General features: G+C 34.0%; 1 protein-coding gene across 6 annotated transcripts in view; it reads right to left on the bottom strand.

Moving 5' to 3' along the window:
• LOC150076347 (phospholipase D1-like) overlaps nucleotides 1–12379 on the bottom strand; it is a 496427-nt gene that overhangs the window by 362811 nt on the left and 121237 nt on the right. For all 6 annotated transcript variants that reach the window (XM_090387709.1, XM_090387710.1, XM_090387707.1 and 3 more), the window contains exons 6-7: nucleotides 10456–10521; nucleotides 294–454 (exon numbers count right to left, since the gene is read on the bottom strand). In XM_090387709.1, the coding sequence (XP_090243835.1) occupies nucleotides 294–454; nucleotides 10456–10521 (227 nt within the window). The remainder of the gene's footprint in view (nucleotides 1–293; nucleotides 455–10455; nucleotides 10522–12379) is intronic.

Genomic DNA, 12379 nt, shown 5'->3' with positions numbered 1-12379 from the left:
AATATTAAAAAACGCTATTTTTTTTTTTTTTTGCGCCAGTTGTAAGATAGGCGAGTAGATTTATGTAAATACAAAAAAAAAAAAAAAAAAAAACACTTATACGGAGACCACACACACACACACTTTTTAATTCAGCACTCTTTCACTATAAGCATGTTTGAACCAGCACACAAAGCCAACACGTGGTGCTTTAATGCAACATGAGCTGTACAGGTGGCCATGTAAAGGAATTTGGATGAGATGGAACAATATGTTTGTATAAATTGAACAAGCACCTCTTTAAAAAGATTTACCTCTTTCTCCATCTTCCAAACAAATCAATGAGAATCATTTTAAAGCGTGTGCATCCTGTTGCAGCTTTATGACCTCCTGATCGCTTATGAATAATAGCTTCTTTTCCTTTGCATCCTAAACCATGGATAAAGGACAAAGGGCTGATTTCCAAAAAAGTCATCTGAAATAATAAGTTTTTTTTAGTAAGTATTAGTCATAAATGAAAGAACCATATATTATTTTTCTTTATTTCACAGGAGAATAATTTGCTTTAATTAAAACACCTAATAATTATAGTTATCTGCCTAGTAGTTCCTTTATTCTATAATAATTAGATTGAAACTTGTGGGACACTGTTGAAAGAAATAAGTATTTGAATTTTATAAGCTGTGATAGAAGCATATGCATTTGAACAAGCATTACTAAAATTAAATTAAAGGAGAAAATACCACTGTTAATTGTGAATGTTAAGTTTATTTGCCCAGTGAGGTTAAAGTCCTTAACACCTGGTATATAAAATCACTAAACATCAACATGCAATTGTGACATTTCCGGATTTGTTATAGAATCCTATCTTCAGAGCAATTTAAAAGGAGATTGAATAAATTGAAATCTCACTGGAGAGTAGTTGCTAAAATTTACACTGGCAGGAGAGGGGGAAGGGGGGGGTATCCAGAGTGCTTTGAACTTATCCCTCTTAGTTTACTTGAAGACTGAATTCTATACTGAATTAAGAAATCAGTGTTGCCCACATCCAACTCTCTTGCAATATCATAGTAGTTTAAATCAGGTTGGTGAAACAAGATATTTCCTTTAGAAATCTATATCATGACCCATTTATGATAATTCAGAATATACCTCTCAAGGTGATCTTGTAAAGCATCATTAGGCATGAACTCCATGACCCTCTCTGCCACTGAGGTTAAACTGCTCAGCCTATAGGGAACATCTGATCCTTAGTCCCCCACTCCTCTTTGGTACTGGAAAAGATATTAGCATCTCCAATCCAAAGGAATTACCATGAATATAATGACAACTTCATAATTAACCCTTAAGATTTGAAACATTCCTTAGCCGTTTCTATTAATTTGACTGGATAAATACTTTCTGTAACTGGGTCCTTACCCACTTTCAAGCTAATTAGTTTAGTTTAACTTTTTTTTTTTTTGTTAACTTCTGTGTTATATCAATATCTTATTGTACTTGTTATATCAGAACAATATCTTCTACGCTGAAAGGGATTTTAAGCTAAATTAAAGAACAAGCACCTCTTTATTGATACAAAGTTTCTATTTAGCTCATCAGTGATGCATGATGGATTATCTATGATTCTGTTAATCAAAGATCTCATTTGGTTTACTTTTTTTTTTAGCTGCACTAGCAGCTATGTGTAAAGAACCTATTATCTTCTAATGTCTGTCTGTCTGTCCATCCATCCACATGGAATAACTTTACTTCCAGTAATTGAATTTTCAAAAAAAAAAAAAAAAAAAAAAAAAAAATTTATATTTGGCTCCTTTTAGAAAGATTCGTTGAGCCATCCCAAATTTCATTAAAATAAAATTAACAGAAATCCAACAATTATTATTTATTTGTCCATCCAATCCATCAATCTATCTATCCACCCACCCACATGCAATAACTCAAACTCCCAGTGGATGAATTTATGAAATTTTATAATTCACTCTTTCAGAATAATTTGTTGAGCCTTCCCAAATTTAATTAAAATTGGACCAATAACCAATAGAAATCAAGAAATTATTATTATTGTTTTTCATACATATCAAGAGGCTATCCACATACTAAATATTGTAGCTGAAGCAGTATCTATATTATGTTTGTTGCCATGCACTGACTCAATAAATGTGAATATGATGGATGCACAAAAGTGAAATATTCTTAGCTGGCACACAAGTCATTGCTTACTTATTTTTCTGCTATTAGTTTATTAAATACATAAATCATGAAATATTAGTACAGGTGAACGTGCCGAGTGTGGGGATTATATTCCGACCAATGTCCACGCACAGCAATTCTGTGTTCGGTGGGGTGCAGTTGTTATGAAAAAAATGGGGGTTAGGTTCTGAAACTTTTTATGTAGGAAATTAAAACCATAATGTGTTACAAATGGTATAATTTATTTTTAAAAGAAATTAACAATTTCACTTTATAATTTAAAATGTATTCTAACTAAAAACATAATGGAAGTAATATTTTTCTATGCTAATTTTTGCTGGAATGAGGATTTCAAAAATGAATGGCGAGACTGACTTTCCTCCATAATTTCTTATCTTTTGTTCCAATTGAGTGATAGCGAGATCGTGCCCCTAACGTAAATGTAAAGGGCCCCCCCATGTTAAAAGCAAACACAATGAAAGAAAACTAAATCCAAAAAAAAAAAAAATCAAAACTAAATTATGAAACAAACTTAATTGGGTATATGCTTCCATTATGGAATTGAAATGAATTCCTAACTAAATTTAAAATAAAACTGCATGCTTAAAAAGTAATAAAATAATGAAATAAAAAACTTTTAATTGACCATGACTTACCACTGCATATGAAGATATGTTCAACTGATGAAACTTCTTGCAGAAGGTGAATGTGCTTTTGAAGTTAACTTACTTATAAAATGTGTAATTTTTTTCTGTCGTTTTGTCATGATCTTTCTTGTGTCAACATAAGAAACCATGATATAATCAATGCCCCTCTTAATTTTTGTACTCCTATAAAAGTTGGGATCTTCCTGCATAATCTTCTCCTTCAGGAACTCTGCTGCTTTTAGAATCTCTGATATACCCTTGTTTGTTAGTTCAGGTTTCTTCTGCTCTTCATTTTCTTCAAACATCTTTATTTGAGTCCAGAAGTTCTTCTAACTCCTCATATTTTAATTCCTCCTGATGGGAATGAATATGTTCTAAAATTTCTTCTTGCAACACAACCTCAACTGTAAAGTTGATGTTGTGTTCAGAGGAAGAAATATAAGTTTTACATTTGGATTGCAATCAAGAAGTGACACTGGGTGACTGAGCATTGTCTAAGATAAGGAGCACCTTGAATGATAAATTCTTATTTTTCAGATATCCTTCAACTTCAGGTACGAAACAATGCTCTAACCAGTTGCTAAACAGTGAATCAATCATCCATTCTTTTCTGTTTGATCGCCAGTACACGTGAAGAGGATTTATTTTTGCCTTTCAAAGCTCTTGGGTTTTCTGAACGATACACTCATAAAGGCTTGCATTTATAATCACCAGAAGCATTACTACAAAATGGGAGAGTAATTCTGTCCTTTGATACTTTGAATCCATGTGCAATTCCTTCTTTGGATAAATATGTCATGTCAGGTGTTTTTTTTCCAATATAGAGTCCAGTTTCAACACAGTTAAAAATCTGATCTGCCATGTATCCTCCCTCTTCTATTACATTTATCAATTCTGGTAAAAATTTTCCACTGCCTCCACGTTGGCAGAAGCAATCTCACCAGCAACTTTAATATTGTGCAGATTTGCTCTTTTCTTAAATCTATCGAACCATCCCTTGGATGCACTGAAACTTGATTCACCATTTGCACTAACAGCGTGAGACTATGTGATGATAAAAAAGCTGGGCCTTGCACCCGATCATATTATAAATGAGAGGCACATTTCTATTCCTTTGGTCTTTGATCCAAACATTCAATAACTGTTCCATCTTTTTCAATAAGCATATCACGTCAACTAACAAAAGTGGATTTTGCACTTGCAGAGTTTGTTGCCAACCTAGTGCTTGCTTTACTTTTGTCCTTGCACTTTTTAATTGTTCGTGTCGATCATTCATTGCATTCATATTCTTTAGCTAAATCAAATTGTTCATATCGATGATTCATTGCACTCATATTCTTTAGCTAAAGATGCATATGTTCTTCCTTGCTCTATTTTCCCAAAATAATCATTTACTCATGCAATGACAATATTTTTTTTGGATTTTTTCTTCCCAGAATCACTTTCAGATGTGGAAGCATGCTTTGAAGCCATTATGTTAGGTTACTATTGAATTAAAATATAAATTCACTCAATGACAAAACACACAAAATGAAGTCACTTTTCACTCAACTTAGAAACTCACACTGACACTAGCAAATACTTTTTTTTTTTTTTTTTTTTTTTTGATTTGGTAGTTGTTGGCGCATCGGCTTCTGTGGCCATATTGCACCTCCCAAGGTTTTTGCAGTACTTTGATCCAAGCCCGAGGCGGGAATCGAACCCGCGACCTTTGGGTTGCCGGGCAGGTATTTTACCCACTCGGCTAGCCCGGTCGGCCTAGCAAATACTCGAGCCAATTATGGGATCATTCAAGTATTATGTCACACTGTTTCTAAGAAGTGCTGAGTTGAAAGTTACATAACAAAAAATATATTGCAATAAAAAAGTAAGTACAATGTAGAGAAGCTAAATTTTGATTGATCATGAAACTCCAAAATGCCACAAAACAGCTGTCTCTGATAACAAAGTCGCTTAGAATGAAATCAATGACACTATGAATTTAATCGCACTAAAGAAACTATAAACTATGTAATAAGGTAGCACGGCTGAGTCAGATATACCAAACCTTGGGCCACGGCACGATCCATGGACTTCTACCACACAAGCGTGAATCCGTGCAGAGTGAAGCCACGGTTGACAGGGGGTCACCCGTATTTGCTTGTTATATTACTCACACAGAAACATTAACTGTTTTATTTCAACTATTAATTAAACATGAAGGCTGAAATACATAAAGTGCATTACTTTCGTAATGCAGCTTACCGTCAATGCTTTTGACATGACAGTATACCACGGTTGTTTAATTTATTAAATCATGGATCCTGAAATAAATGTTGTATTTCATGTACTGCTGATTACAAAGTATTACAAAATGTAGGTTGAATGTTACATAGTGAGATGTGTGCAGTGAAGTGAAAAGAATTACCTCATAGATTAGCAGTTTACTTTTCATTTCTATTAATGTACTGTATACAGGTCTGGAGACCTCATTTCAAGAGGGATGTAGAGATGCTGGAACGAGTACAGAGAAGGGCAACAAGATTAGTGAATGGAACAAAGGGGTGCTCTTACGAAGGAAGGCTTAAGTTTTGCAAATTACAGTGTCTGGGGACTAGGCAGGCACCAGCGAGGTGATCTGATAGAGGTGTATAAAGCTTTGAATGGTTTGAGCATGCTCAATACTGATGGGATTCTTCCTCTTGCTCAGAATAATCACCTGAGAGGGCATAAATTCAAATTGAGAAAAGACAGATGTAGGATAGACGTGAGGAAATTTGCCTTTAGCCAGCGGGTGGTTGGTTGGTGGAATAGACTTCCATCCCTTGTGGTGGAAGTTGATAGCCTAAATAAGTTTAAGGCTCAGCTGGCAGGTATTTCGAACGAACAGAAGGGTGAACTGGAAGTGGTTATTTTTTATTTATTATTATTTTTTATTTATTTATTTGCTGATGCTGCATAAGCTTGCATCAAATGCCTCTACTAATGCTAATCACAGAAACATAAAAATTTCAATTCAAGAAATAAAAATCTAATGCCTTAAATGTAATGCACTTTGTACATTAACTAACTTGTTCTCTTTGTGTTTACATGTGAATAAAACTCCTTGCTCTGCTTGGACAAGGCTTTTTATACTCAGATTTCATCTACCTAAACCTTCGCTGTGAATTGGTAACAAATCAACTTATCATTATAGAATTCTGAGTTGCCTGTGATTTGACGTTATCCCATGCTGCCTTCTATTTTATCAAGCTCACTAATTCCCTTTTCGCCCATCTTGGCTCTCTCTCTGTGTGTGTGTGTGTGTGTGTGTGTGTGTGTGTGTGTGATACCTACTTAATGGAATGAATGTACTAATGGCTTAGTTCTTGGACTCAATCAGCTGAGATTAAGCATATACATACTCTTATATACTTCAACCCAGCTGGTAAATCCAAAAACTTCCTGATTCCAATAAACCCCTTTATTGAAATTAAAAATATGTTACCCATCAGGGGAAACGGGTAATATACTGTGTAAAAAGGATAGGTGGAATAGGACCAGGGTATGTCTGCCACGGGCAAAAGTTGATGATGTTGTAGAACAGATATCATCTTTTAAGGGCACAAAGAGGGATACTGTTTTACACGTTGGCACTAATGACATTAAGAGGAGGAGATCTGTGGATTTACTTAACAAGTATAGGTCGATGCTGAAAAAAAGTCATGACTTAGGGTTAAATTTGAAAGCGTCTGCAATTCTGCCCCGACACGACAGGAGGGAGTATATGATGAGAGTTTTGTCAATCAATTTGGTCCTGACAAGATTGTGCAAGGCTCATAAGGTAGAAGAATTTTTCTCAGCATGGTGTGTGTGCTTGTTAACAGGAGAGAATTCTTCTACAGGGATGGGGTACACTTAAACAGTAGGGGTGCAAGAGTGTTTGCTGATGCTATTGGGGCAAGATTACGTAGGTCAGAAAACTGCTAACTTGTGGGGATTCACATACTAATAGGTTAAAAGTAGCTGCAGGCAAAGGTGAAAGTGATCCTTGCACTGCTTCTATTAGAATGAGCAGTGGCCTGGAGGCTGGGGTGCTGAGGCTTTCAGAGACTGGTGGGAGTTATCATGAAACAAATAAATACATGGGCCGTGTTAGGGTATCTAAGCATAATAACCATAGAGGTTTGTTTGAGGTCTACAATGCTCTGAGGGGGAGGGGGGGGAAGTAAAATGAAATTTTCATGGTTACAAATGATTCCACAACTAGGGGACAAAAATTCTGATTATAGGGGAATGAGGTTTAGGCTGGATAAGACAGTTTCATTTACCCAACAAGTTGTTAATTATTGGAATAAGTCACCTCCAAATTAAATATTAAATAAAGAACAAAACAGACATTATCAATGACAATAAATTAGAAGGAAGCATGTCTACACTCACTGTGCAAAATCAACCAACACAGAATTCTACTATAATGACACTACTGCAGCCTGAATTTCTGATCTATAATTAGAAGACTATGCAAGAATTGATTGGGGGTTCAGGTGCTGATGCTCCCCAGTGAAGTCATGCCTAGGGTTCCTTTTATCTATCCTTTATTTTCATATGATGTGCTTGTATTCATCTGAAAGTCATCATCATGTAGTTTTCCTGTTTAATTATAAACAACAGTAACACCATTATAGCAAAATACTGTTTACTGCTACCATGGCAAGTGTAGATACTATTTCTTTAATTTAAATTATATAATAAATTATTTCTATTTTATTCTTTATATTATTTATTAGTTTTTATTGCTTACGTACAAATAACAGAAGTTCCTTGCAAACATAAAACTTGCTGTAATTTTAGCAATAAATTCCATGTTAAAGTATCTAATTTTAATCGTCTTGTGATAGTGTATGTTCTTTAATTTTTTTTTTTTTTTGTTTGGCTGGTGTAACAAAAGCCTGGGCTTCCTTGCAATACATGATTAATGTTAAGTGCTAAACAGATTTAAATAAATGATAACCAAAGGAAACAAGATCAAGAAACTATCAGTGAGAACTTTCAAATTCAGAATTAATTTTTTTTTCTTGTGTAACTCTTGAAATGTGGGGTTTGACTTCCCCCCCCCAAGAGTATTCTCACACCTGATGAGTATGGGCTTGGCACACCTAGGGTCCTGAGCTGGACATCATCATTCTTCTCTTTCTTGGTGATTCCTTTCTCTCTTAGGGTAACTCAGGAATTTTTTTTTTTTGGCTGGTGCAGCATAAGCCTCAGGCTTCCTTGCACCATATGGCTAATAATAAATGCCATTTTGATTCAGCCATGAAAGCTGTTTTGCAACTAAGAGCTTGGCCTAAATAATCTAACTATTGATAACACTGCACATTAATGAAAATCATAAGAAAGGTTAGGTAAGGTGGTTTCTTGAGATCTAACTACTATCTTCAGTGGTGTATGTGAACATTCATCATCCCTGTTGCCAGTTGTTAATTCATTCTGGAAATTTTTTTTTTACAACTTTCCAAAAATATGAAAATTGCAAGGTGACAAAATGTACTTCCCAATAGTTTCTGGATGGCTGCTTCAGATGGAAAGAGACTCTGGGTAGAGTGAAAAAGGGATCTGGGGTGCAGTTGTCAGGCCACATCTTATTCAAGTTGTGACAACAATTGCTTTATACAGGATACTCCACAAGTAAGGAAACATGTTTGACTGTAAATAACAATACTATTTTAATTCATGCTGTTTTTTTAATTAATTAAAAAAACAACAATTTTTTTTTTTTTTTTTTTTTAATAAGATCTGTTTAATATGGCTGCCATTTTGATCTTTACAAACTGTAGTCTTTTGGGAACACATCAAGGCACAATTCCTCAGAAATTTCTTGCAAATTCTCTAACTATTGAAGCTCCAGCAAAGACCTGCACTTATTACTAAGTATGCTATCCTTTAAGAATCCCCACAAAAAGTAATCACACAGTATTAAAGAAGTGCAGTTGCCATTCAATGGAACCCTGTTGTCTAATATAGTGACGCAGAAACTTTTCATCTAATTAGGAATTCACCAACAATTTTTTCAGTGGGCTGGCACTCTGGCATTCTACATTTAAAAAAAAAAAAAAAAAAAAACCTGCTGAAAACTGATTTCAGATTACACCAGTGTAATGACTCTTTTAGTAGTCTCAGGTAGCTTTCTCTTGTCACAGTTCCCTCAAAGAAAAAAAAAAGGCCCAAGAATACCTGTCCAAATTCCAGCCTGGACCATCAAGCACTTAAATCCTTTAAAGAACGAAATGGGGTTGTTAAAAAAAGAGTTTAAATGCAGCATCATCAATTCACACAACATTATTAATGATATCTTTGTTTGTAACAATCATGGCCAAAAACCATTCAGCAAATTCCAATTTTTTTAAAATCTGGGTTGTCCTCATTCAAACTCTGTAGGAACATGGGATGCTAAATCTTATATTTAAGTTCCATTATGATTCTATTTAAGCTTATTTTAGTTATTTTCAGTTCTGAACTTCATTTTCTTGGAGTATTTTGGACTTTCAATATCCTCTCTTACACATTCCAAATTGGCAGATGTCTTTGATATTCAAGGTTATCCAGTTTTTGGTAAATTACACAATTTTCCCACTTCAAACTTCTACACAGTCTGTTTTATGATATTTGTTGTGGTGATATACGTCCAAAACATTCTTTAACTGGCAAGTAACTTCTGCAGCATTTTCACATTTCGTGTGCCACTTATAATAAAGAAAAGGACTGAAATTATAAAGTTCATGGTGCTTTTCCTATGTTCAAATTATTCTGAAACAATAATAAAAAAAATTAAACTTTTTTTAAATAATATAATACATGTTTACATTGCCAGTTATTCAAAATAGTTTCCTTAATTATGGAATACCCTGTATAATGGAATAACCATCTCTTTATCACTATGGGAAAAAGTTCCTGCATATCATTCACAGAATCCTGTGAGCTATCCTGCTGCCTGTTCACATTTTTAAAGAAACTTCATATCACACAGTTACTCTGAAGTTCTTTACATTATCGACTATTTTGAGGATTAGTGCTATCTAAGTGGGTTATACCAAACTCAAAATAGTTTATGGTGAAAAGGATTTAAAGTAAATAACTGATTCAAAATAGTTGATAATGAGTAGCAGCAATTCAAAATAGTTGATAATGAGTAGCAGGAATTACTGCTATCCAGATTCAAGAACTCTCATTTTCCACTGTTATGCCTCAGCTGCCATTTTCAGACCATTCAAATAATTTAAGGTTTTATGGTTCTAATTATGGGCATCAATATTCAGGTTAGTGTATTTGCATAATTTCTATGCATAACTGAAATGAAATGAAGTGAAGTGAAGTTCGTATAAAGAGCATCATTATACACATAATAGTTTGAAATGTTTGTAGTTTATGCTTCAATCCTATAATTCTACTGTTTCTCATTATAGATTAAAAAAATGTTAAGGTTTTATGGTTTATGTTTGCATATATTATTTTATATTCAGGATAATTTAATGTTGTTTAGTACAACTGCTCTAGCATTATGACCATTGCTAACATAAGAAACATGATCATTATGTCTAGGGAAGAAATTTCTAACATTAACTGCAAAGGTAAGAAAAGCTTAATGTGTAAAGCTAAAGAGGTATTAAAAAGAAGGCCTTACTGTTTCATGATGATTTCTGTACACAGGAATTTCCAGAAGATTTTTTAAATAATTTTCTAAATCATGCTAGAGAAAGAGAAATTATAAACATTAACATCACTTTATAGTAAATAATAAGAGGGTGAATCAAATGAAAAAGTTTTTTTTTTCCCTTTTTTTTTTAATATTTCAAAATAGCAGTTTATTTTAAAGAAGTCGTCACCACCACAGTCTAGGCACTTTTGCAAAAATGTAGTTCCCAATATAATTTCTGGATGCCCAACAGCATGTTTAGCCATGTGTAGTCATGCACTTTTTATGTAACAAAATGACACTCAGTCAAATCATTATGTATTTTTCTGTTAACAACCGACAAACTGATTTAAAATAACTTTATTATAAAATAAAATACAGTAAACCCCCGGTATTCGTGGGGGTTACATTCCTGAGAAATTCCGCAAATACCGAGTTAGGGCTCCCACAGTAATAAAGGGGTTCCGTTCCAAAGTATGAAATATATAAGAAAAACTAGTCTAAAATTTTGTCTATGTATGTATTATATGTACCTTCATAATATGACTATGTACATAGTGAAATGCAAGCATATGGCATCGAAATGAAAATAAGAAACAATTTAATATTAAATGTAATATTTATTAGAAATTTCAAACAAATCTTTCAAACCAGTGCCTTTGCTAGCTAAAAAACTTATCCCGCCAGTGCTATCACCAGTTTCGCTAAAGTGTTGATAGAGGAGTTTTGCCTTTTCATGAATGATGAGTGAACTTAACGGAATTTTATTATGAGTTTGGTCTTCTATCCACAGATTTAAAGCTTTTTCCATTTTTTCTAATTTAACATCAATAGTTACAGAGCAAATTTTTGAAGCAATTAGCGCGTTTTCACAGACACTACGGCAGATTTTTTCTTCCGATTTTTTGATTGATCATACCGTTGACTCATTGATTTTATAATGTTTTGCGACTGAGGAGACACTTTCACCATTAGAAATTTTGTCTAATAACTCAATTTTATTCGCTAATGGCTCATTGCCTTCTTTGATCTTTTCACATTTCCCTTGTTATTTGTAGCCATATTTTTGTACGGGTGAGAAAGAACTTGTCCACAATAAAGTCACTTTCTTCCGTTAACATGCTCGAAAAAAAGTCTGTTTTCACTGCAAAATGGTAGATTTATCACTTTTATCACATCGTTTGCTTTTAATTTATATGCTTATAAATTTATCGATTTGTAAGCATATAAATCGATTAATTTATAAGCATATAAATTAAAAGCAAACGACAAAACCTTCCATGACAAGCGCATAACACATACCGAACAAGGATTAGCGAGAAACATCCACGCTCGCGATTTTGTCACCCCTCTCCTCCCGGGAACCCACTGAGCGCTGTTTTGACCGGGAAAGATAATTTTAGCCACGCCCATGTTTTTTTTAATGGTGGAAAATGTTCACGGCGCTTTTAAATTCACATTTTTTTTAGGTTTCATTTTATATTAAATCAGCGACCGCGAATAGCAGGGGATTTACTGTATACATAAGATATAAAATATAAATTAAAACTGGTATGGGATAAAAACATTAAAATACCGGTAAAAATAAATTAATATAAAATATAAAATAATAAAAATATAATAATACTGTTTTCGGGGTGACACAGTGAATGGTCAGTTGCATATATACGTTTTTTTTAAAATAAAATAAAAGTTGACTGAGCATGATCATGGATCACATTTGGTGTCCTTAATGCAAAGTTACACACACACACACACACAACAAATGCCAGCACCCATCGCACTGCAGAATCATAGACTCCATAATGGGGTGCACGTGTACCCCATATTAAGGTTCATAGTGCTATTACAATTTACTATGTGCAGTACCTCAAGCCATGAGCACTGGCAGTAGTCACATGAATGGTCGATG

This window comes from Mastigoproctus giganteus, chromosome 13, assembly GCF_048544385.1.
Source record: "Mastigoproctus giganteus isolate SK-2022 chromosome 13, ASM4854438v1, whole genome shotgun sequence".
In the NCBI taxonomy this organism is placed as follows: domain Eukaryota; kingdom Metazoa; phylum Arthropoda; class Arachnida; order Uropygi; family Thelyphonidae; genus Mastigoproctus; species Mastigoproctus giganteus.
Note: the sequence above shows the minus strand (reverse complement) of the source record. Positions and strands in the feature narration are given on the sequence as shown.